Source organism: Chiloscyllium plagiosum, unplaced genomic scaffold (assembly GCF_037043375.1).
Source record: "Chiloscyllium plagiosum isolate Xiang-an unplaced genomic scaffold, Cpla_swu_hap1 HiC_scaffold_18, whole genome shotgun sequence".
In the NCBI taxonomy this organism is placed as follows: domain Eukaryota; kingdom Metazoa; phylum Chordata; class Chondrichthyes; order Orectolobiformes; family Hemiscylliidae; genus Chiloscyllium; species Chiloscyllium plagiosum.
Window position 1 is genome coordinate 52,501,525 of NW_028270156.1, and position 26,464 is coordinate 52,527,988.

Consider the following 26,464-nt stretch of genomic DNA (forward strand, 5'->3'; position numbering starts at 1 on the left):
TGCACCTGAGACAACACGTTCACAGTATTGGTCCAGAAGCATCCTGACTGGTGGGGCATAATGGTTTAGAATTGGTGACAAATGGGGACCAGCACTTCAAATGTGAGAAGGAAATGGTGATGGAGGCTGAGGCTGATCTGAGCAGTCCCCCTTCAAGGATGGAGATCAGACCCACTTATGGTTAGCTAGATGCAGATGCAGAGCCTCAAGAATCGCATAAAACATGTGCTTTTCTGGAGCAGAAAGCTGAAAGTGTGCCCTGATGCAGTGTACAGCATTGGGCAGAGAATGGAGGATTCCAAGAGACATATTTTGCAATGTTACAGCCATTATGGAATACAAATTGCTCCATTGGAAGACTGGAAATGTGTTGCTGGAAAAGCGCAGCAGGTCAGGCAGCATCCAGGGAACAGGAGAATCGACGTTTCGGGCATAAGCCCTTCTTCAGGGCTTATGCCCGAAACGTCGATTCTCCTGTTCCCTGGATGCTGCCTGACCTGCTGCACTTTTCCAGCAACACATTTCCAGCTCTGATCTCCAGCATCTGCAGACCTCACTTTCTCCATTGGAAGACTGACCAACTGACAGAGAGCCACATGTGACAACATGCCAAGTGAATACAGATATGCTATACTGTCACATTCTGTAGCATTAATAGATCATTTGCACTGATGGTGCAAACATCATAGAATCCCTACGGAGTGGGACCAGGCCATTGGGCCCATCGAGTCCACACTGACCTTCCAAAGAACATCCCACCCACATCACTCTATCCTTGTAACCACGTATTTCCCATGGCTAAGCCTGCACATCCCTGGACACTAAGGGCAACTTAGCATGGCCAATCAATCTAACCTGCGCATCTTTGGACTGTGGGAGGAAATCAGATCACCTCGAGGAAACCCAGATAGAATGTGTGAACTCCACAGACTGTTGCCCAATGTTAGAACTGAACCTAGGTCCCTGGCACTGTGAGGCAGCAATGCAAGCTACTGTGCCACCCCAATGCTAGGCCAGGCAACCTGATGCAGTCAAGATGCTGATTTGCTCAGATGCACACATGCATCTTGAAAGATCTGGGGCAGCTAGGAATGATATTGAAGGAGGCACCCTTTACAGATAGGTCAGCAGGAGCGGTGTTGAGTCACTGATCACAGATGCCACAGACAGCTTAGCTTCATACAGAGAAAAACGATCAGCTTGCCTCCATCATTAAGTCTGCTGAGAGTACAGAGAGAGCACCCGATAGGAGTGGCTCTTAAAGTGGTGTTTTTCTTAATTCTTCTGTTCACTGATGGGCCCTCAATTTAATGAAATGGTTTATGCCAACACCATGAATTTCATGACCCCCTGATTTGAGGGCATTAATGCATGAGCAAGAAGTAGACGTGTGGCACAAAGGTGAGGGTTTTCAGCTGGTGGCAGCATGCCTTTCAGACATTATTAGGGGTTTATAGGAGATGACTCTACCCAGAAGGCATTTTGTTTATGGCCGCTCATTGTCAGAGATATGAATACCAGCCAGAATGAGCCTTCCTCATAAAGACCATATCTGGTATAGGTCTGTCTGGGCTCTTCCACCATTCTGGTAACTGGTTTGACAGCTCAGCCGCATGTCCAGAAGGTCTTGCAGAACAGGATTACTATGTTCTATCACATCTTCTTCCTCCGCTGAAGACATGAGGCACTCCTCTACATCTTCATCCACAAGGTCAACAGCTTTCATTATCACCATGCAAGGAGTTTATAGGAGGAAAGGTCACACCCTGTTCACCCCTGATCAGTTAGGCACCAGAACCACATCATCAGGAGTCCAATAGCCTGCTCTATGGAGCCCTTGTGCTAAAATGCAAGAGGTTGTAGCAACTCTGTACCTCCATTGTTGGATTGTACATAGGTGTCAAGAACCTTCATTTAATGATAACTGTTGGTCTCCAGCAGCCATCCATGTAGTCTCTCTGGTGGCCTGAGCACCTGCTGCCAAGGTTCTTGGCCAGGGAGTAGTGGAAAGCTTATTTCTCATTGTAGGAGAGTTTAGGGCCAGGCAGCATAATCTCAGAATAAGGGTTTGCACATTTAAGATGCAGAAAAGGAGGAACTTCTCAAGAATAGGGAATTTGTGGAATTCGTTACCACAGACGACTATTGAGACTGGCTCGATAAAGAAATTTAAGGCTGATATATGTAGGCTTTTAATTCATAAGAAATCAAAGGTTCAGGGGAAAAGGCAGGAAAATGGAATTGAGGATTCAGATCTGCAATGATCACAGAGAATGGCGGAGCAGACTCAGTGAGCTGAATGGCCTACTTCTGCTCCTGTATCCTATGGTCTTATTGACTCAAGAGGAATACAGCTTGGCAACTGATAGGAAATCCTACACACACCTGCAGAAAATGATTGCAATGGTTTCATACAAGTTGCACATTCAAGGAGTTAAATTGCATATTTTCTACAAATGCCACTCGCTGAATTGCGGAGATCTTGATTGGCATGTGGGTGCAATCAACCACACCTCGAAAATGAAGACATCCTGCCCATGGCCTTCTGTACATGAAAGTGGCCTCATCAATTTTGCTACATTAGTGGATTCCAATGCCCTCTCAGAGGGCATCCAACATTTGCCATAATAGATGGCACCTTGTGAAATGCTTCACATATGAATGATCCAGTGGCAATGAAATCAGCACTACTGCTTATGGGCAGGATGTGCTCACTTAACCAATGGGGCATAAATTCTTTTGCCATGAGTGTGCACACATTAGTGAATATATGTTTCAATACATGCAGCATTTCCAGCAGAAATGCTCCCTGCCATGTTGAGGCAATTGATTCCTGCAAACTCTGGCCAGGACAGCATCTTTACGTTCTCCTTGCCATTCAGCATCATTTCTGCGTTCCACAACAGAACTCGATGTGCTCCTGGCACAATGTCTCCTCATCAACACTCGTTGCCACCTCACAGTAAATGAGCCTCAGACCTAGGCTGACCTCCCATCAGTTCCACAGACTGCATTCCTAATTGACGTCCCCACAATTGCCTCAGCATTTCGTCCTGAAATATTCAGCAAGCTCTGCTCAATGTAGTGACCATTGTGTGCCAACACATGAGCACCTTACCATTCTGTTCACCAATTAGTATAAGGCTGATTCTTGTTTCTCTGACTGGCTTCCCACTGCGCATCTACCTCATCTCCATGGCAATGCTGTGTTTCCCATGTCTCATCTTCAAAATCTCAAACATCAATGAGTTCTCAAAAGACTTGTAAACTGCCTCTTGTTCCACTTTCTGGCAGGTTGCCACTACTTCAGGAAAATGCTTTCACCACAATTACTGGAGTGCAGGACCATCTTGGGAAATGTGCAGAGGGGTCTGCCACATTAATTTGCTAGAATGCCAATCTCCGAGACTGTGTCAGCTGCAAAATGAACTTGACTTTTCTCTTTCAAATTTTGACTGACCAGTTTTCATTTCTGTTTATATTTCAGACTTATGGCATTTAGTTTTCTATTTATCACCAACAAAACTGGAAACACGATGGTGAAGATAGAGTTGAAATGTCTTTGAGTGATCCTTTGCTGTAATCCCTTGATGCCTACTATTGATGAGATCTGTACTAATGCTACATATCAATAAATGGTCAAGTTGATGTTGCAAACTATGCAATGGGTGAAACCTATATTCAAATCTGGATGCTTTGAAACTACATTACAAATAAAAATCCCAACAATCTCAAAAATATAACAATACTCTTTAGGGAATGTAATACTGTCCCCTCTTATCAATCGTTAACCAATTGCTAGTCATCTTGTTCAAAACCCACATATAAATCAAGAGATTAACACAAGTCTGCCTGATTTCAATAACATTAATTGCATTTCCTGTATTGATCCAGGCTTTAATGCAATTGTTGCTAGGAGGATCATGACTTCCTCTTCCATCAGGTCTTATTGTGGGCTTGTTCTATTATTATGCCATTATGGGCTCAAGTGGTTTGCACCCATCTTTTGAGTTTCACAGTTCTGCTTTTTAAAGCAAAAGTCACTTCAAAGTCAGCATGCTAATATGCTTTGTTACGTACTTTACAGAGATTCTAAAGAGCTGAGATGATAACTTCTGCAGATTTGTTAGAATTGGGTTGATGATCTGCTGGAGTTGAAGTTCTCAACTTTGTATCCATAGTCAGGCATTCCGGGCTGCTAATGCAGGTTGGAGTAATGTCCATCAGTTCACCCGATGAACTGAATGGAAAGGATGGAGATACAGAAATCCCAGATGAGGTCCCAGCATCTGCTGAACCGACAAACAAACGGGGTGGTTTTGGCACTAAGTTGGGTTCAAACTGTGCTCGCATCAGGATCTCATGTTCACTTACTGACTTGGGAATTTCATTATATTCTTCTAAACTATCATCAAGTACCAAATGATAAATATCTTGGAAGGAGCTGCTTTTTCCATCCAGATTGAAAAGGCTGTCTATAAACTCAGCAAATTCAAGCACTTGTGGACTTGGCACATCTCGCAGACTCTCTGTCCATTCTTTACTGTCTTCTTCTATTGGTAACTTATCTGAAAAACTATCCGTTTCCATCTCTGCAGCCTGTTTGTTCTCCTGCTCACCAAGATCCACTTGCAGGGGACTAGGCAGAGAATAACAGCTGTTATGTAGTGGTTCAAGTGTTTGCACCTCCTGAGAATGCTTAGATAAACTGTCTGCAGCCAGTAACTCAGTCCGGGAGCTTAGGGAAGGATTCTCCTCTGGAATTGCTGGATCAATGTAGAAACAATGTGATTCATCTTTCTCCATGACCACATGCAGGCTCGGAGAACCTCTTATGCTGCGAAATCCAGAGGAGCGGCGGGAATCAAAACTATAGATAGACTCATTGTCAGACAGACTTTCCATGGTGGCAAGAGGAGCCCTGCGCTCCTCTATTTCAGTCACCAGCCTCTCCTTTGTGTTCATTAGAAGCAACTCCACAGAGTCCTTTTGGCACGGCTTCTGTTTTGTCTGATAAAGATCTTCAAAACTCAGTTCAGATTTTGAGTTACTCCTGAAAAGACAATAAATATTGTTATACAACACATACTGAATCAAAACATGTAAAAATTAATTTGGCATTCAAGTGCTTACTACGTCAAATATTGTTTAACTAAACGTCTGTTGAATTATATTTAACTCAGTAAGGTACATTGAAGATACATTGAAGTTACATTTAGGAGGCAAACAAAAATTTCAGAAAGCTTACAATGCTTTTAGATTAATACTGTCCAAGTGACAACATTATTTTAAGGCATTTGAATTCTATGCTTCTGACAACAGCTTGAACCCGACCACAGATAGGTCCTGGAAACAAAGTTCAAAATGCAGAAAAAAAAACATATCTCCTTCAACCAGTGCACCAGAATCTGATTGGTAATTCACAATTACAAGAACTTTTTTCTTTAAGTAACTGAGCAGGAAATCATTAAGACTTTAAGCATAAGATCACAGTCAAATTGAAAAGCAAAGAACCAAAGAATAGTGCCTGGCTAAGCAGACAAGGTAAATCCACAAGCAGTGGAAGCAAAGCTGGAGCAAGGGACTGAGTGTTGGAGAGGGGACAGCAGAGCATGGTGGGTGGTGGGGCTAGATGGCGGGTTGTGGGAGTGGGAGGACCGTTGCCCTGACAGCACCAGAGTGGGGATAGATAAGAAATACTTAAATATAATGATGCACATTTTTAGTCCCATCAGTGATGACGAACGTAAGAACTTCAGAGGATTGAATATTAGTTTGTACTTTACAGCTTGACTGTAATAACTGTTAATGTTTCAACAGTAATACTTTTCTTCAGGTTTAGACATTTTTGAAGAGCATTATTTTACTTCCCAAATTTAATGGCAAAAATACAATTTTGACATCCCATATTTTCTCCAAGCACTTGTCTATTTTAATTAGAGCAATCTATTAAACACATGCCTTACATGAATAACAATATGAGCTTCATCGCACAAGAGAATCAATCTGCTTTGGACACTTGTTGCCATGACATGAATGTATGAATGAATATTAGTAGAAAAACTAAAATGATAATGATAATTGTTTCTGGGCTAGCAAGTTAATAGAGTTTCAGCTACTTCAAATCATAGAATACGCTATAAGCACAAAGGAAGTCATTCTGCCTGTATCCATAGTTTTGAACGTTAACGTAATATATTTCCGACATTAAATGTACTTGCACATTCAATCAGACTGTCTACATCCTCTTGGAATCCCTATCTTCCTGGTGGTTCATAATACTTTCCAGTTCTCTGCTAGAGCAACTCCAAGTGCATCACTTCCTAGATTTTCATTATAGACTTGCAACTTTTCTTTTTTCTGATAAACATTTAATTTGTTTTAAATAGCTAAAATTGAAACTGTCTCTCTCAAGAAGGTGCATTCCAGTTCTTAACTGCTCACTACACCAAAATGTTATTCCTCATATAACTTTTAGTTCTATAGCCAGTTTCTTTAAAATAGTTTATGATGATTCTCTACCTTTCTGCCAAAATGAACAGTTTCTCGCTATTTATTGTCTCCAGGCCCTTCATAATTTTGAATACCTCTACCAGTTCTGCTCTCAACCTCCTCTTCTCTAAGGAAAACAGCTCCAGCTTCTACAATCAATCTAAAGATCCTCATCTCAGAAATCATTCTTGTAATCTTTGATGCCAATATATCCTTCCTAAATTACAGTACTCAGAATTAGACACAACACACCAGTTCAGGCTGATCTGGTGTTTAATCGATGTTCATGATAACTACTTAAAAGGTCCAGGATCCCATTTTCTCAAGCTGGTCAGATACGTATGCCCCAAGGTCTCTCTGCTCCTGCTCCCACTTTAGAACTGAACCTTTCATCTTAAACTGCTCCTCTTTGTTCTATCAAAATGCATTCACACTTTTTTACATTAACTTCACCTGCATGCATCAGCCCATTCTACCAGACTGGCCAAATCCTCTTGAAATCCCACTCTATCGTCCTCACAGTTCTCTCATACTTTGTGGTTATGCACCTTCTGAAATATTTTGTATAACCTGAACATGTGTCTAGGTCATTAATTAAGAACAGGGTCTTAATACCGACCAATGCGTAACATTTTGTCCATACGCAGATGAAGATCACTTGAAGATCACCAAGCTTGGAAACACAACAATGAAGCCAGACCTAGGAATGCACAAAGCGAGCAAATAAAATCTTTCAGGCAAAGTGAAGAAAGAATGATGGATTAATAACAGTGAAACTGCAAGGATGTTTTTTTTCACTTTGCCTGTCTCTCAGCCTCTCACAAGACAATACCCTTGAAAATCAGAGAAACATCCATTTACCAAGAACACCAAGATATATTTTTACAAGTTACCAATTAAAAAGCCACGGTTCATAGCTCCTTGAAAGTAGAGTCGCATGTAGGTAGGATAATGAAGAAGTCATCTGGTATGCTTTCCTTTATTGGTCAGAGGATTGAATATAGGGGTTGGGAGGTCATGTTGCAGCTTCACAGTACATTGGTTAGGCCACTGTTGGAATATTGCATGCAATTCTGGTCTCCTTTCTATCGGAAGGATGTTGTGAAACTTGAAAGGGTTCAGAAAAGATTTACAATGATATTGCTGGGGTTGGAGGATTTGAGGTATAGGGAGAGTTGAATAAACTAGGGCTGTTTTCCCTGGAGCTTTGGAGGCTAAGGGTGACCTTATAGAGGTTTATAAAATCATGAGGGGCATGGATAGGATAAATAGATAAAGTCGTTTCCCTGGGGCATGCAGAACTAGAGGGTATAGGTTTAGGGTGAGAGGGGAAAGATATAAAAGGTACCGAAGGGGCAACTTTTTCACACAAAGGGTGTATGGAATGAGCTGCCAGAGGAAGTGGTGGAGGCCAGCACATTTGCAGCATTTAAAAGGCATCTGGATGGGTATATGAATAGGAAGAGTTTGGAAGGATATGGGCCGGGTGCTGACAAGTGGGACTAAATTAGGTTGGGATATCTGGTCAGCATGGATGAATTGGACCAAAGGTTCTGTTTCCGCACTGTACATCTCTTTGACTCTATGACTCGAATGAAGTATCTTTCTTTCCCTGAAGAAAACATTGCAACTGGCTCCTTAGGTTTGAACCAGAGAACAGTGTGCGATATTGTCAACTTCAGTACTTTAAGAACTGTTCATGGATTGGAAGAATCAACACATTTAAACTGCTACACATGAAAGAATTGGCAATAACTCTGTCTGGAATTAACTATTAAGGGACGAAGACAAACTTATACAAGGATTGAAAGCAATTATCCACGTCTGGGAGAAGGAGTCGTCGAAGCAACGTGAACAAAACTATTTTGACATCTATATGGTAACTCACTGTTTTATGCCACAAGGACAACTGATTTTCTTGCAGGAGAATTAAGGATTTAAATAGAGAAAAGCTGTGTCTTCAAACAGATAGCTAACACTGAATTAACACTGAATGTAATGTGAATCAGAGGAGTTACTTCTAACAAGGGAACAAGCTGCAGACTGAAGGATTCCAGAGGAATAATCAAGATTTTGGATGAAAAAAATCTAAAAGATTCATCAATAATATCACATAGATCTGAAGGCTGAAGAAACTGTATAAAATCCAACACCTCTCCTTCAGCAAAGCTTCGAAGAAAAACAATGCACAAGGATTGAATTCCGGACACTTCTGGAGACAGATACTGGTGGTTGGTATCGTAGCTAAATTCTACCATTGATCAGGTTATAGCCAAGTTGAGTTGTGAGGCTTAACTTGCTTCCTTGAGAGGTCTTATTTTGGTTGCTACATGCAATAAAGTTTAAATCATTGTTTCAGTATTTGATTGTTTGAGAGATTGCTTAATAAGTAGTGATGAAAATAATTAAAAATCTTCATTGCAGCCAATTTAAAAAGAGGGGAGTCAATTCACTCTACATTTGGTTAGAGGCAGAGAAAAACAGAAAAGGTACAGCACAGAAAAAGGCCATGGAACCCATCATATCCTTGTTGATGAAAATCTAGGCACCTACTCCAATGCAGAGTTTCAGGGGCAGATCCAGCTTCCTTTTAGATGAGTTGAGGGCTTCCACTTCAACCATCAAACTGCGCAGTCAATTCCAAAGTACCCAGTCTCTGGGTGATAAAAAAAAATTATTGTCATGAGTCCTCTATTCCTTTTACTAATCACCTTAATTCTACTTACCCCGGTATTGAGGAAGACACTTTACATCTTCTGAAATCCAGCTACACGTGTGTCATATAAACTGAATTAATTTCATCAACTTTCTGTTATCTCATCAAAAAACTCAACTCAGTTAAACACAATTTACCTTTAACAAATGTCTCCTGGCCTTTCCTTATTAATCCATATTTGTCCAAATGACTGTTAATTTTGTCCCAGATTATCATTTCTAAAGGTTTTCCCACTACTGACGTTACATCAATTGGCCTGTGGTTACTGACTTATCCTTACATTCTGTATTGAATAAGAATGTAACAGATGCAATTCTCTACTCTTCTGGTGACATCACTATCTAAAAAAGATAAGAAGATTGGAAAAAATGATGAATGTATTTGCAAATTCCATCATTATTTGCTAAGCATCCTTGGAAACATTGCTCTTTTGCTATGACTTTGGCAGCATCTTATTCCTTGTAAGACAGATGCAAAAAACTCATTTATACCTTAGCAATGTCCTCTGTCACCATGCTTAAACTCCCTTTCTGGCCCCAAAGCAGTGTCAACCTTTCTTTTACATTCTATTTCCTATGTACAAGATCAGAAAAACATAAGAATTCGGAGCAAGAGACAATTCAGTTGCTCAAACCTGCTCTGCAGTTTAAAGCAATCATTGCTGATTCTGTGTCTGTCCTCCATAACACTTTAACCCATGACTAATTAAAACTTTTTTTCTTTCTTAAATTAATCAGTGTCACAGCATCAACCAAGATTCACAACCCTTTGACAGAAATAATTTCTCATCTATTTTAAATCTGCTACTCTTTATCATCATATTATGAGCTCTCATTCTAGATTACACTAAGAGGAAACATCCTTTCTGTCTATTTTGTCAATCCCCTTTAGTTTCTTATTTACCTCTATTAGATCTCTTCTTATTCCTCTAAACTCCAGAGTGTGTACGCCTAAATTGTCCAAACTCTTCATTAGACAAACCCCTCACCTTTGAAACCAATTTTGTGAACCTCCTCTGATCTACCTCCATTGCAACCATATCACTCAAGAAAGGAACAAAACTTGAATGGAATACTCCAGGTGTGGTCTTACTAATTACCTGTGCAGTTGAAGGATTTCAGAAAATTCTCCTGAAAATTCTTCAGAAACTCTGCCCCTCTTTTTCCCTTATACTATAATTATCGTAAAAGATGAGTAGAACTCTTCTATAATTTCTTTGCATATTTGTTCCTCTATTTTTTCATAAGCTGATATTCTATATAATATATTCAGTGTGTAATAATACCTCTATTGCTGCTTGGCTGTAACCAAAAAGATTCTGCCCAGTCTCTCTCCAGCAAAATAACATTCTCCTTAATCATATTTGGACCCATCATTTCTTTCCTGAATACGTTGTATCCAGAAATATTTCATATTCATTTCTGCCTTTTTTGAGCCAGTTTCTATTATTGGTGCTTCACCAATTTGTTATTTGCTTATTTGCATTTAACTAATCTTAATGCATTTCCTCTTACTTTGATATACAGCTGTACTTTTTATTTGCTACTCTTGTATGGCTGGAAAAAAAAAACATTTTATTGAAGGTTTTCATCTTGGACTCATGGGGACAATTCTCAAATATGGAAATGTAAGACAAAACCAATATTTATAATGCACGAGAGAAGAGTACTGATTGGTTGGAAAATGGACTCTGATTGGAAAATGGACTCTGATTGGTAGAAGCATTGAACCAGTGAACACATCAACTGATATAATTGACAATTAACTGCCAGACTTTGTTTTAAAATTTGAAATAGGCAGGTTTTCTTTAATTTCTCGGGGGAATGCTCTGACCAATGAATGGCTGTCACTTATTTTGTTGAGTGAGAATAGGAGCAGCAGTGTATGTGATCTTTGTCTGCAAAGAACTGGATGCTGTATTAACACAGAGGTTGCAGCACACGAAAGTCACTACACTGCTCTCAAACAACCAAAAACAATATGCCGTTTGACATGATCAACTAGCCTTTGGGATGGTGTAACACCAGCATTAAAATTCATATACTACAATCCTCCTTGTGTGACAGACAGAATGCATTTTTGGCTTGATGGCAGCAACATTCATTTTGTAACTGAATAGTAACATTAGCCACCAGCTAGCTTCTTTTGTTGCTCAAACTTTTGAGATACCCTGCCGGTTAATCAAAGGAAAACTAGGTATTTTTAAGGACCAGGAATGACCACCTTGGGCTTTTCATGAATCTGGTCAGTATACAGCAATAAATAATATATCAAGGTAGCTATGATCCCACAAGGTGGTTTTGATGTACCCAGCTTTAGCATCATGTTTATAGGGTGAACAAATGGTTCAGGCCCCAGTTATGAGATTACCAATAAGGCCAAACTATAGGAACAATAATTTGACTACCAACCAATGAAGGTAGGTTTGTGTTAGACAGTAATAAAGAACACTGTGGCTAATTCCTCACCAGGACGTGGAAAAAAGCGAAGATATTTGGGCAGAGAATGCAGCACATTCAGATATGTAAAGAAATTCTTACATGCAGCTGTAGATTTAAATATAGCAAATGTATTGTCTATATACTAGAAATATGCAAGGGATAAGAGCTTAGGTGTCATTACATCTATGAACATAAAGCCTTCCCTGCTCCACTATCTTTTCAGCTCTACCTGTTTTATTTTCCTCTTTCTGTTGTCACTCACACACACCATTATGAGAAATCAGCTTCTTTCCTCACTTCCTAAAGTTTGCATGCAGGATCTTGAGCTTCTGTCATTGGTACTGATATGGACAATGACTACATGCTCTTCATACTTCCCTCTGGAGGTTGCTCTGCAGCCAATGTCATCTTTGGCCCTCTTATCAAAGCAGCAATAGACCATCCTGGGTTCACATTTACAGCCTATTTGTTTCTCTAGCTACTTAATCCTCCATCTCTATTGCGTTTGCAAACGTCCTCCTTCCCTAGTGTATAACTGAGCTTATTCTATTGCTGGTGAATTTGGTCTGGGAGAAACACACTTGCTCTGTTTGCCTCTATTTACTGCTTGGTGGTCATGCATTCCCTGTCTGCTGGTAAAATCTTGAATTATACTTATTCAAGTAGCTCTCAACTTCACAAGTGCATCACAGTGAGACCAGCTACCATGCAAGCTCTGGGGGCGGCACGGAGGCACAGTGGTTAGCACTGCTGCCTCACAGCGCCAGAGACCTGGGTGTGGAGTTTGCACATTCTCCCAGTGTCTGCATGGGATTCCTCCGGATGCTCCGGTTTCCTCCCACAGTCCAAAGATGTGCAGGTCAGGTGAATTGGCCATGCTAAATTGCCCGTAGTGTTAGTTAAGGGGTAGAGGGGTAGATGTAGGGGTATGGGTGGGTTGCGCTTCAGCGGGGCGGTGTGGACTTGTTGGGCCGAAGGGCCTGTTTCCACACTGTCAGTAATCTAATCTAAGTAATCTAATCTAATACCTGGAGTTCAAGCTGCTCCAGTTGACAGTCCTGCATGTGATTACCCAGAGTCCAGAAGTTCCCACATAGTTCTGTACATGCACATATCTAAGATGTCTTGTCATGCTTTGATTTTATTAAATGATTAACTGTACAAACAAAAATAAAGATATGCTTTATAACATTTGCTGTTCTTTAAAAAGAAAAGAAAATAAAATTGGAATTGAATTCCTTCATGGTAGATGGCAATGGATTGCCTCATTAGATTAGGTCTTCAAATTCATTAACATTCAGATTGGTAACCTATTTTTCATGTCTTGCCAATAGCTCTCTGAATGAGCTTGAGGATCACGAGTGATCTAACTTTTTTTCGTTATGCAGGTATCCAAGACCCAGAATTCCCCACCTAAATCTCTCCTCCTAACTTCCCTCCTTCTTTGATCAACCTTTTGGTTATCTTCCCTAATATTGCTTAATGCAGCCTAATGTCAAATTATGCATAACACTCCAGTGAAGTACTTTGAGATATGTTATTGCATAGAAGGTGCTGTATAATCCAACTCATTGAAATTAACAAGGAATTTTGACGTCTATATGGAGACATACCTATGCTAAAGAAAACCTCATGACTCAAATTCCCCTGAATTCAAGGACTTGACTTACAACTAACTACATTTTATCATCCAAAGTTTTGCTGACTGCTGTTGTGAATACGTACATCATGGTTCATGTGCTTTAGAGTATAACTTCTAGTTTTAGAAATTAAAAGTGTTAACTTTAGAAGATGGGATACATATAACATAGCCAAGCTTGATCATTATTACACAGTATTTGAGAGGTGATCTCACCAATGCCCTGAATAAGTGAAGCAAAACATTCCTATATTTATGCTAATTCTTCTCACCGAAAAAAAAGGCTTCATTATTATTTTCTGTACTTCAGTATTTTTGTGACCTATGCAATAGAATGCCTAGATCCCTTTGCATCTTGGAATTCTGCGTCATTCTCCACTTGAATAACACTCTGCTTTGTTGTTCTTCCTGCCAAACTAAACTACTTCACAGTTTCCCCCATCAAATGCCAGATCTTTGCTCAATCTATCTTTGTCAATCTGCAACTCATGTCATCTGCACAATATATTTTCAAAACTTTGTGTCATCTGCAAATTTAGTGGCCATATCTTCACTCCCCTCAACTGAGTCATTGATGTAATTGTTAAAAGTTGAGTATTCTGCAGGATATCACTCACCACATCTTGGCAATCAAAAAATGTTTATTTACACAAAAATTTCATTTTCTGCCAACAAAAAGACTCAACACCAACTCACCACCACTACTATATCAAAGAATAAAGATGGCAGATGGATGGAAATTCTTCATCCATTTTATGCACTGCTTTGATTTAGAAATGTTTATCATAATTCCTTCTTTGTTACTGGGTCAAATTCCTGAAACTCTCTTTGAAATAGCACTGTTGAAGCAATTTCACCACAAATACAGCAATTGCTCAAAGCAGGCAACTCACAACTATCTTCTCAAAAGCAGTTAGGAATGGACAATAAATGCAGGTATTTCCCACAATGCTCATATCCTGTGAACAAAAGAAATCATGCAACTTCTTGTCAGCAGGAAGTAGTTTGTTTGGAACAGGAGAGTACCTAATTTCAAGGAAGTCAGCAGCAAAGGGGTCAGTTCTCATATCTGGAGAATACATTGGCCAGATGCACTAGATCAGCTGACAGTTCCAGAACAAACATGTTTGTGCAAAGTGTACAGGTGTTGAATACATCACTTTGATGACATTGAGACAACAGAGATTTTATATTAACAAGAATGATAAACAGACACCACTGACATAAAAAAAGATTTATTTTCACCATATTGCTGTTAATAATTTATGTATTAACTTCGTCAAGTACGATCAGCAGTAGTAACAATATTGTTGGGAATGAAAGTGTGTGAAAGAAAATTAACTTCATGGTTACAAATTCTGAGCTTTTTTTTAAAACAGATGACATAGCAATTAAACAAGATTAGATAATGGACAGTTTATTGCGACTGATACATGTAACAACATACTCGTGCTTGTATGTCTTGAAATGTGCATTATCCAATTTCTTGATCTAAAGTGCAAGCAAGCCAGCAATGTTTTGTATCTCAACCTCTAAGTTAAAACTGAATGTTAAACATAACCTAAGTTATTGTCTATCATACAGAATATTAAGTTAAGATGACTATTTCATTAGGATGGCATTTAATTGTATTGCTGTAGATGTTGCATTCAGAATGAAGTGCCCTCTTCAGTATCTGAGGTGCATTAGAAGTAAACAGTTCTTTAACAATTCTGTACTTTATTCATGTTAAAGGCCAAACTGTGATTGTGATTTTAATTATTTGGTTTATGAAAGACAAATGAAAAAACAAATTAGACATCACAGCTAAACACAGATATATCAAAGTCGCAATCCATTCCTCCTAACAGGTTAGAGAGAATGTACAGATTGAAGGCAGTAAAAACAAAATAAATACATAGGATTCAATACGGAAATTGCAACAGATTTGCTCGGTTCAGAAACTAGGATCCACTGAAACAAGTGGAATCTATGGCCTCGAGTGCAAATTATTGATCTGGCCAAGAGGTTGGGCAAGTCGCATAAAACAGAGCAGAGATAATGTTTGTGACAAGTGGCATCCCACAGGGATCTGTGTTGGAGTCCCAACCATTGATTCTATTTAGTAAAATTTACTCACTTCACCTGACAAAGGGGCTATGCTCCGAAAGCTTGTGATTTTAAATAAATCTGTTGGACTATAATCTGGTGTCATGTGAATTCTGACTCCCCACCTTCCCCCCCAACTCTCAAGTCCAACAGTGGGAACCTTCACATCAGAGTAAAACATTAGACAGTGGAAGAAAGAGTGAATTATTAAGTCAAGTTAGTCAATGGCACAATAAAGGAGACACTGTAAACAGTGTGGATATTAAGAGATTAATATTACTGTGACAAATGGATTTCAATATAGGCAAATGTAAGAATCAATTTTAGATGTAAAAAGATGTTATCTTCTAAATGGGGAGGAGTTGGAAAGATTAAGAGAGAGAGAGAGAGAGAGAGAAAATCAGGGGTCCATATAGGTAGATCATTAAGATGTCATGAGCAGGTACAAAAATACAATTCAAAAGGTTAAATGGAGTGCTTTTAAATTTTGAAGGATGAAATACAAGGGTTGGTTGGTAGTAAAACAGGGGTGTCTGGTTGGGCAAGGGTGTTTGGTTTGGGGCGGGGGATGGCGGTGGTGTAGGGAAAAAGTTATGCTACTGCTGTACAAAGACCCAGTTATAGATCACACCTGGATAACTATTTCAGATTTTGACACCATAGCCACAGAAAGAATTAAGGATAAATTTAATACAATGATATCTGGAATCCAAGAGTTATTATGAGGAGACATTATACAAACTAGTATAAAGACCAATTTAAAAATGTATTTTTGATTGTGGGCTGAAATGAGAGGAGAACTTTTTTAAAAACCAAAGATTGTGGAAGGGATCGCTTTTGAAAGCAAGATAGTATGACTCATTCTAAATGGTGCTCTCACAGCTGCTTTGTCCAACTAATGGGGAAGGCTAGTTGCAGATGGATTGGAACCAGGGATTGTGCACAAAGTGAATTGTCGCTCACATCAAGTAGCTGAATGGTTATGTGAGTTGTGACCAACTGTCACGGCAAAGGTCATCTACTTGTCAATAATTACTTGCTTCATTCCTGGGTAGCTGAACAATTTCTGGGTGTGAACAATACTGTCAGAAAACTTCTGATCTCCAATAGGGGAGTCAGAATGCCACTCTACTGCAGAAAATACCTGAAACTCCTCACTAGTTGTTATAAGTTGTTGTTTTTAACCAATAGTTCAGAGATTTTAAAATTTGTGAAACAATCTCTCTGTGCCTTCAGCAAGGAAGTTAAGAGCACTTGGAGAACAAAGATTGAAGAGCTGCAAATCCTGGTCAGCAAGAGGCATACTTAAGCAATCCTGTAAACAGGGTTTGAGATTGGGGAAATGATTGTGGATGGGTGGAAAGGAGAAAGGGGCAAATTTGAATGGGAGGTCTCCATTAGGAACAGTGAAGGCACAAAGAGTAGCCCACCTTCCCCTTTCCCTGACATCAGCCAATGCAGCTACAGCAACCAGGTTGTCAACTTTAAGCAGTCAGCTGTTTACTTGGAGCAATCCACCCCTACTAGGGATGGGATAGCAGTCGGCATGGGATGACACTCTTAAATAGCCATCTTTAGATCTTAAATTCCTTACAGTGTAGAAACAGGCCCTTCGCCCCAACAAGTCCACACCCACCTGCTGAAGCGCAACCCACCCAGACCCATTACCCTATATTTACCCCTTCACCTAAGACTACGGCCAATTTAGCATGGCCAATTCACCTAACCTGCACATTTTTGGATTGTGGGAGGAAACCAGAGCACCCGGAGGAAACCCACAGGGAGAATGTGCAAACTCCACACAGAGAGTCGCCTGAGACGGGAATTGAACCCGGATCTCTGGCGCTGTGAGGCAGCAGTGCTAACCACAGTGCCACCGTGCCGCCCATAGCCATCTATGGGCCTTGTCAAGTCCAAGGACTTCAAAGTTTTCAAGGCTTCCACCAAGTCTATAACGTGTCACACTGATCAAAGTAGGGCAGGTTTTGGGAAGGTTAAGTCCTTAATTTTTATAAAGATCCATGATTTCAACTCACCAGTGGGACAGCTTAAAATCAAACATATGATTGCATGGCAGATCAGATTTGGAGCTGATCCTATGGTAATATTAGAAGCTTACATAAAGCAAAATAAATAATATTGAATTGTAGGAGATTTAGATTTGATCAATGATGAAAATAATTAGTGAAAATTTAAGGGGCAACATTCAAAGAAATCTACCAATCTGAACATACAAAAAAGAAAATCTGGAAAAAAGAAATAATTTCAAGAAAATATGCATGATAGATTCCAACAAAACATCAAAAGGAGATAGTACTGAACTGGAAAGAAAACTTCTAAATAATAAATAGAAATAATAGATGTCTTACATGCTCAGAGAAAGAAGCATTTCTGGCACTGATTATTTTCCTCCTTCTTTCCTATGAACTGAAGGTAACCAAAAATTGCTATTCAACAGGTGTGTGCGGCATTCAGTTGCGTAAAAGATAATTCTTTACGTCACCTTATAATAGTTTTGACAGACTACTTGACTGTAAAGTGGCAGGATATTCTATCACATGCCAACACACACATGCTCCAAACAAGAGACCACCAGCTAACAAATAAGGAATCCGAACGTGATTAATAATTTTAATCTGCCAGCCTTGGGAGTGCTGAGTCTAAATGTTGTGCACTCCATTTGCAAAATTGGCTGATATCGTCAACAAGAATTTGAAACTTAGATCTTCAGCTATCTACATTTCATGTTACGTCTGGTGGTATCTTTACCCACTAGGCCATTGGGACAAGTGGTTTTGTTTAATTAAATTGAGAATTAGCAGAGATCTGATAATAAGTGTGGAGCAATGCAATGTATATAGTTCCATTAGCTGTAGTCACCTTTTTCTACCTTCTATTAATCCATGCAGTGTGCCGAAACAGTACATGTCAATAAAGTATTTGACTATAAAAACATCACAGTTGAGCCTTTGACTCACCAAACATTTACAACAATAGTCCAGGCACTGATCAATGATTAACGCAGAAACATGTTCCTAATCTTAAAGCTTTGAGTATCTTCTTAGAGTCATAGAGATGTATAGCATGGAACAGACCCTTCAGTCCAACCCGTCCATGCCAACCAGATATCCCAACCCAATCTAGTCCCACCTGCCGGCAACCGGCCCATATCCCTCCAAACCCTTGACACCCGGAACAAATATAACTTTTATTCTGACCTCCTTAATCAGAAAATATTGGCTTTACGAACTCAGCCACTGAATTTTTTTTCTCTAAATTCCACTAAGTAAACTCCTTCATTTGCTTTGCCTTCAGCTGGTGAATTCCCTCCAATCTACATGTCATGTGTTGCTATTCCCACTAAGAAAAATATTTTTATATTGCTTTCTGCAGAAGTCTAAAGGTTTAATCATCAAAGAATGCAGTCAGTAGAAATCAATATTTTCTGCAGAAAACAAAATTTACTTTGAAAAGTATTTGCTAAAGATGAAAAGACAGAGTGTATAATTTGAATCATCAAAGCATTAGCATTTGAGGCTAGAGGAATAACAACTTGGAAAGTACTGTGGAGAAGCTGAGGAATGGATTGTAAACTGTATCTCACATGCACCTGTCACCTTAGAAAAAATAAATAGGACTTTTTAAGAAAATAAATTAATATTAGGCACAACACATCTACTCCTCTGCTAGATTAGCTTCAACTGAACAATGGTTGAACAAGACAAGTTACATTAAATTTTTAATAAAAAACACTCAAGAACTTCTCATTATAAAAACCCTATATGCTTTAAAGACATTTTCCATGCTACACACTTGCTACTGCCTCTCAACAGGAGGTCAGACATGTATTAAAATGAGACCTAACATTATCCCATCCTTTTGTGCAGAAAAATAAATGGCTTTTGTTTATACTTTCCTGTCCTTTATTTTATACAAGTACATTCTGAATAGTAGTTTTGAAATACGTTCAGATATTTTACAATAGCCTGTTTTCTCTGACTTATCAGGACCAATTGAAGCTATTGTAGTTTATGATTGAGCCACTGATGATTATTTCTGCTCAGCTTGTTCCTTTGCTTGATTGTAAATGGATTTGATCTTGAGTGCTGTCCTATTTCGGCAAAGATTCCAACCTGGATGAAAATCAAAATATTATCTTTGTCGTTAAAGAACACCACTAAGACAATAAGTATTTGCAACATTTTGCTCTTGGAAATGTCCTGCTGTATATGAAAATCCTGTCAATCTGAAATTGTATCACACAAATGGGTGCTACAAATGTAATTGATTCTTGCATTGATGACATTTCTATATTGTTACTGTAAATAAAAAAAGTGTGTTTGGATAATGATGTATTATGAGTTTGGGGGAGAAAAAAGGGCATGAGGATAGCGGTGATAGGACAGGAGTCTCAGACAGATGCTGAGGGGAAGAACCCAAATCCAGGTGCAAGGTTGCTGGAATAGTGACTACAACAGTATTGAAGGTCTATTTTGCAAGAATTTGTCAATGTGCAAAGACATAGATCTGCAGGAATCATGCAGGGAAGAATCAGAGTCACATCATTAAGGGTTAGAAAGCCAATGGGACTTGGTGTAGACAGCAAAAATAAGCCTTTGTTCAGCTGAAACTGCAGTTTACTAGATGATTTGTTGCTCATGAATAGAGACAAAAGGCAAGATGGTCATCCAAGAAATCCAGCAACAGAACAGTAAAAGCTTGAAATTGGTTTTCAGCAATGACAATGACCATATTGCACCAGATAAAACAAAATAGTTTTATGACACATCAAAAACCATCAGGAAGCTGAGTTTAGAGTTAACAACACACCAACATATGACATTGGCTTTAAAGCCAGTACACCTTTGGGTCAAGGCTGAAATGACAACAAGGATAACAGGTAAACTTATGGTCATAATACAAATTACTTGCAGGAGCCAAGTGATGGTTTTGGTTTAAGTGACATTAAGAATAAATTTCTGACATCAATTGAAAATAATTATAGCAGTTGGAAGAAGCGAGATAAAAAGCTGTGTGTCACATACGTGTAAAGTCCAATCTTCTCAATAAGATCACCAGGGGAACAGGTCAATGAAGAGGAGGGGCCAAAGAATAGAATCCAGATATTCCCATGCAGGCATGGTAAGAGAAATGAGATACAACAGCCAACATTGGATCCAGTAGGGAACAGTGTCACACAATTATACTGTGGAAAGAAATAATATTTAACTCACAGGACCATCCAACTTCAGAGCTGCAGAGTTGAGGTCCTAATTTTGAGTAGATTTTTGCATCTGAAAAATGATCATGATGAACCAATGAAGGCTGATTTTGTGTCAAATTCTCATTCAATTCAAAGAAATTAACACAAATGCAAACTTGTCCGTTATTTATGGGTAGTATCACACCTACCTCATTTCAGTTCTTTATTATTCTTAGCTGGTCCATAATGAACAAATTATCCTTACCTTAGATATTAAGGAGGATCATATGGCATTGTGGTAGGATCCTTACTTCTAAGCCAGACAACCCAGAATCAAGTCCCACCTGCTACAGATGTGTGTGCTCAATCTATGAGCAGGTTGATAAGCAACTATTTTAACCTTAGATATAATGATACAATATGCTATGTAATCATAGAAGAAGAGTTGGACATCATACTTTTATTCTCCTCAGACTGTAAAAATATTCTGTGAATTGCCTTTGATCATTCTGATTTTCAGATTTCATTAGAAGTTTTAGAAATGACATCTCAGGCCTTCGTTGTCAGTCATCTGAAGGGGTAGCACAGCGGCTCAGTGGATAGCACTGCCGCCTCACAGTGCCAGAGACCTGGGTTCGATTCCACTCTTGGGCAACTGTCTGTGTGGAGGTTGCATATTCTCCTCATGTCCGTTTGAATTTCCTCTGGGTGCTCCGGTTTCCTCCCGCAGTCCAAAGATGTGCAGGTTAGGTGTATTGGCAGTGTGAAATGCAGAATTACAGGGACGGGGTAGGAATGTGGGTCTGGGCTGACTACTCCTCGGAGGGTCAGTGTGGACTTGATGGGCTACTTCCACACTGTAGTGATTATATGAGCCTCCTCTGTTGTTGCATACTCACTTCCTACTCTTACTGCTATTTCTTCTTTCATAAACATACTCAGAAAGAATCTTTGTAGATCAGACAGCCAGAGTCAAATGGAATCACTTCAGCTCTGACGACAGTTCACCAACATGAAATGTTTTTTTTTCCTCAACATATATGTTGCCTGACTGGCTGAATATTTCCAACAGTTACCATTTTTTTAAAAAGTCCAAACAGAATCGGTTACACATGTATGTTTTTCTTAAAAACTGAGCATAATTGCACCTGCCCCAATGTCATTTTTAAATCCGACTGAACAGCTCTTGATATATATTCACTGCACGTATATTGCTTCCCTGGTATTAACAGTTACTAGGAAAGTCCAAATTGCTTAAGGTGCTTCACAAATAAAGCCGAGTTCTAAGAAAACATCAACATAACTTACCTCCTTAAAAGTTAATGACAAATTACCTGTGCATAGATTTACTAGGGAATGATTTAACATCCTGAATGTGCAAATTTAAGCCACATTATTAAACTTTTAGTTTTGTTGTGAACACTTAATTCATTCCATATATGAAGTGCCTTTATAGTTCAACGAATGAATTCAACAGGATTATCTATTATGAATATGGTCTGCTTATTCTTCGACATTTGCATCAATTGTATTGAGTCAAGAGCTTTCTTGAGAGTCACCTTCAGAATATTTTGGCTGCAATTAGAATTTTGAAGATTTAGAAGCAGTCTGTCATGGAACATTTGATTGTGCAAGTTTCTACATTCATAATAATTCATGAGGCAGTACAGGGTTCCAATGATCAAATCAATCAAGTCACTACTTTTTCCTTCTGCTGATTAAATTTAGTTGCTTGAGTATTACATTACTGCATGCCACAAAAATTTAAATTGCTTTTTTTCACAATTGTATATTTGATTAGATTAGATTCCCTACAGTATGGAAACAGGCCCTTCGGCCCAACAAGTCCACACCGACTCTGTGAAGAATAACCCACCCTGTCTCATTTCCCTCTGACTAATGCACCTAACACTACGGGCAATTTCTCATGGCCAATTCACCTGACCTGCACATCTCTGGACTGTTGGAGGAAACCGGAGCACCCGGAGGAAACCCACGCAGACACGGGGAGAATGCGCAAACTCCACACAGAGAGTCACCCAAGGCTGGAATTGAACCTGGATCCCTGGAGCTGTGAGGCAGCAGTGCGAACCACTGTGCCACCGTGCCACCCCAAATACGTTACAAATACTAATTAAACCAAAAATGCTAACAATATTCGTTACATTTGCCAAAAAGTAAATTGGCACTTGCTTTATTACCGCGGATTCCTTCAAAGTTTTAAAATGCTACCTGTTTTGCTGAGTCATGAAGGTGGACAAAATCAAAATGTTTGTGATTTATTTTGAAATTACTAGAGTGTGGCCGGACTTTGCCATAGCATTACTAAAAAAAACAGAAAACACTTTCCACCTCATGTTCAATATTCATGCACTGAAGGCCTGCAAATTCTATAGCCTAAGTTCTTTCCATATAATATGTGTTGTTCATTTTGTAATATAGGTTCCCAAACAATCAGGGAGAGACAGAGGATCAAATATAGCACTGCATTTCAGAGAGGTGTAAGAATAATAAGGTAGCAACAGTGACTGAGGTGTCAGTGGGGGAGCACTTTGGGGCCAGCGACCATAACTCTATTAGATTTAAAATAGTGATGGAAAAGGATAGACCAGATCTAAAAGTTGAAGTTCTAAATTGGAGAAAGGCCAGTTTTGACGGTATTAGGCAAGAACTTTCGAAAGCTGATTGGGGACAGATGTAAAAGGATGGCTGGAAAATGGGAATCCTTCAGAAACGAGATAACGAGAATCCAGTAAAAGTATATTCCTGTCAGGGTGAAAGAAAAGGCTGGTAGGTATAGGGAATGCTGGATGACTAAAGAAAGTGAGGGTTTGGTTAAGGAAAAGAAGGAAGCCTATGTAAGGTATAGACAGGATAGATCGAGTGAATACTTAGAGTATAAAGGCAGTAGGAATATAATTTAGAGGGCAATCAGGAGGGCAAAAAGGGGGCATGAGACAGCTTTGGCAAAGAAGGAGAATCCAAAGGGGTTTTACAAAGACATCAAGGACAAAAGGGTAATTAGGGAGAGAATAGGGCCCCTCAAAGATCAGCAAGGTGGCCTTTGTGTGAAGCTGCAGAAAATGGGGGAGATAATAAACGAGTATTTTGCATCAGTGTTTACTGTGGAAAAGGATATAGAAGATATAGACTGAAGGGAAATAGATGTTGACACCTTGAAAAATGTCCATATTACAGAGGAGGAAGTGCTAGATGTCTTGAAACGTATAAAGGTGGATAAATCCACAGGACCTTATCAGGTATACTCAAGAACTCTGTGGGAATCTAGAGAAGTGATTGCTGGGCCTCTTGCTGAGATATTTGTATCATCGATAGTCACAGGCGAGGTGCTGGAAGACTGGAGGTTGGCTAACGTGGTGCCACTATTGACGAAAGGTGGTAAGGACAAGCCAGGGAACTATAGACCAGTGAGCCTGACGTCAATGGTGGGCAAGTTGTTGGAGGGAATCCTGAGGGACAGGATGTACATGTACCTGGAAAGGCAAGGATTGATTAGGGATAGTCAACATGGCTATGTGCGTGGGAAATCATGTCTCACAAACTTGCTTGAGTTTTTTGAAGAAGTAACAAAGTGGATTGATGAGGGCAGAGTGGTAGATGTGATCTATATGGACTTCAGTAAGGCGTTCGACAAGGTTCCCCATGGGAGACTGGTTAGCAAGGTTAGATCTCACGGAATACCAGGACAACTAGCCATTTGGATACAGAACGGGTTCAAAGGTAGAAGACAGAGGATGGTGGTGGAGGGTTGTTTTTCAGACTGGAGGCCTGTGACCAGTGGAGTGCCACAAGGATCGGTGTTGGGTCCTCTATTTTTTGTTATTTACATAAATGATTTGGATGCGAGCATAAGAGATGCAGTTAGTAAGTTTGCAGATGACACCAAAATTGGAGGTATAGTGGACAGCAAAAAAGGTTACCTCAGATTACAAAAGGATCTAGACCAGATGGGCCAATGGGCTGAGAAGTGGCAGATGGAATTTAATTTAGATAAATGCGAGGTGCTGCATTTCGGGAAAGCAAATCTTAGCAGGACTTATACACTTAATAGTAAGGTCATAAGGAGTGTTGCTGAACAAAGAGGCCTTGGAGTGCAGGTTCATAGCTCCTTGAAAGTGGTGTCACAGGTAGATAGGATAGTGAAGATGGCGTTTGGTATGCTTTCCTTTATTGGTCAGTACAGGAGTTGGGAGGTCATGCTGCAGTTATACAGGACATTGGTTGGGCCACTGTTGGAATATTGCATGCAATTCTGGTCTCTTTCCTATCGGAAAGATGTTGTGAAACTTGAAAGGGTTCAGAAAAGATTTTCAAGGATGTTACCAGGATTGGAGGATCTGAGCTACAGGAAGAGGCTGAACAGGCTGGGGCTATTTTCCCTGGAGCATCGGAGACTGAGGGGTGTCCTAATAGAGATTTACAAAATTATGAGGGGCATGGATAGGGTAAATAAACAAAGTCTTTTCCCTGGGGTCGGGGATTCCAGAACTAGAAGGCATAGGTCGAGGGTGAGAGGGGAAAGATATAAAAGAGACCTAAGGGGCAACTTTTTCACAGAGGGTAGTATGTGTATGGAATGAGCTGCCAGAGGAAGTGGTGGAGGCTGTTACAATTGCAACATTTAAAAGGCATTTGGATGGGTAAATGAATAGGAAGGGTTTGGAGGGATATGGGCCAGGTGCTGGCAGGTGGGACTAGATTGGGTTGGGATATCTGGTTGGCATGGATGGTTTGAACCGAAGGTCTGTTTCCATGCTGTACATTTCTATGACTCGATGACTCTAAAAGACACAATTTGGCCTGTATAGACTGGGAGCCTCTACTTGCAGATAAAACTTTGACACAGCAGTGAGAGATACTCAAAGAGGAAATAGCAAAGAGTAAAGGGAGAAATATATTCCCAAAAAGACAAACAGTGCGACCAAGACCAGAGAACACTGGATGTCAAGATGCATAAAGTTTATGTTTTAAAAAATAGTTTATGGCAGACACAGAGCATTCAATATGGCATAGGGCATAAAGGAATATAGAAAGTGAAGAGAAATTAGAAAAGAGTAAATGAGAAAGCATTGGCATCTGGAATAAAAGTAATCCCAAAGGTTTTTTTTTGCAGATATAGAAATAGCAATGAATATCTAGAGTAAGAGTCGGAGTCTTAAAGGTAATATGTTGCAGACCCAGACACACATCAGCACGGTTCTGAATGAATAATTTGTGTTGGTCTTCGCAATTGAAAAGGGCAATGTGGGCATAGACATCAGGGTAGAGCAATATTACAAGTTAATATGAAGAGAGAGGAAGTTCTGACAGCCTTTAAAATAGAGAAATCCACAGGCCAGATGTGATGCATCCCAAGCTGTTGAGGGAGGCAAAGGAGGAGATATTAGGGATGCTGACAATGGTATCAGGCAGCACTTCCTTAGCAATAACCTGTTCACTAATGCCAGCATGGTTTTCTTTAGGACCACTCAGATCCTGAACTCAATACAATTTTGTTTCAAAAATGGACAAAAGAGCTGTATGCCAGAGGGGAGGTCAAGCTGACTGCACTAATACAAGTGTTTAGATCAGAGTAGTGCTGGTAAAGCACAGGTCAGGCAGCATCTGAGGGGCAGGAAAATCAATGTTTCGGGCAAAAGTCCCCCCGCTGCACTTAATATAAACGTTGTATTTGACTCAGTGTGACACCAGGAATCCTAGTAAAATAAGAGCCAGTGGGAAACCGGGAGAAAAATGTCTGCAGGTTGGAGTCTTGCCTGGCAAGAAAGAAAAATAGTTGCATTGTTGGAGGTTAGTCAACTCAGCATCAAGTCACCTCTGTAGGAGTCTTAGAACTAACTATCACCCCTTGATATCCGATGGGA

At 39.7% G+C, this 26,464-nt stretch overlaps 1 protein-coding gene across 8 annotated transcripts in view; it reads right to left on the reverse strand.

Moving 5' to 3' along the window:
* Positions 1–508: 508 nt before the first annotated feature.
* The window catches only part of dagla (diacylglycerol lipase, alpha), a 329,798-nt gene continuing 303,842 nt past the window's right edge, over positions 509–26,464 (reverse strand). For all 8 annotated transcript variants that reach the window (XM_087996619.1, XM_087996615.1, XM_087996617.1 and 5 more), the window contains one exon: positions 509–5,053. In XM_087996619.1, the coding sequence (XP_087852745.1) occupies positions 4,093–5,053 (961 nt within the window). In that variant the 3' untranslated portion in view covers positions 509–4,092. The remainder of the gene's footprint in view (positions 5,054–26,464) is intronic.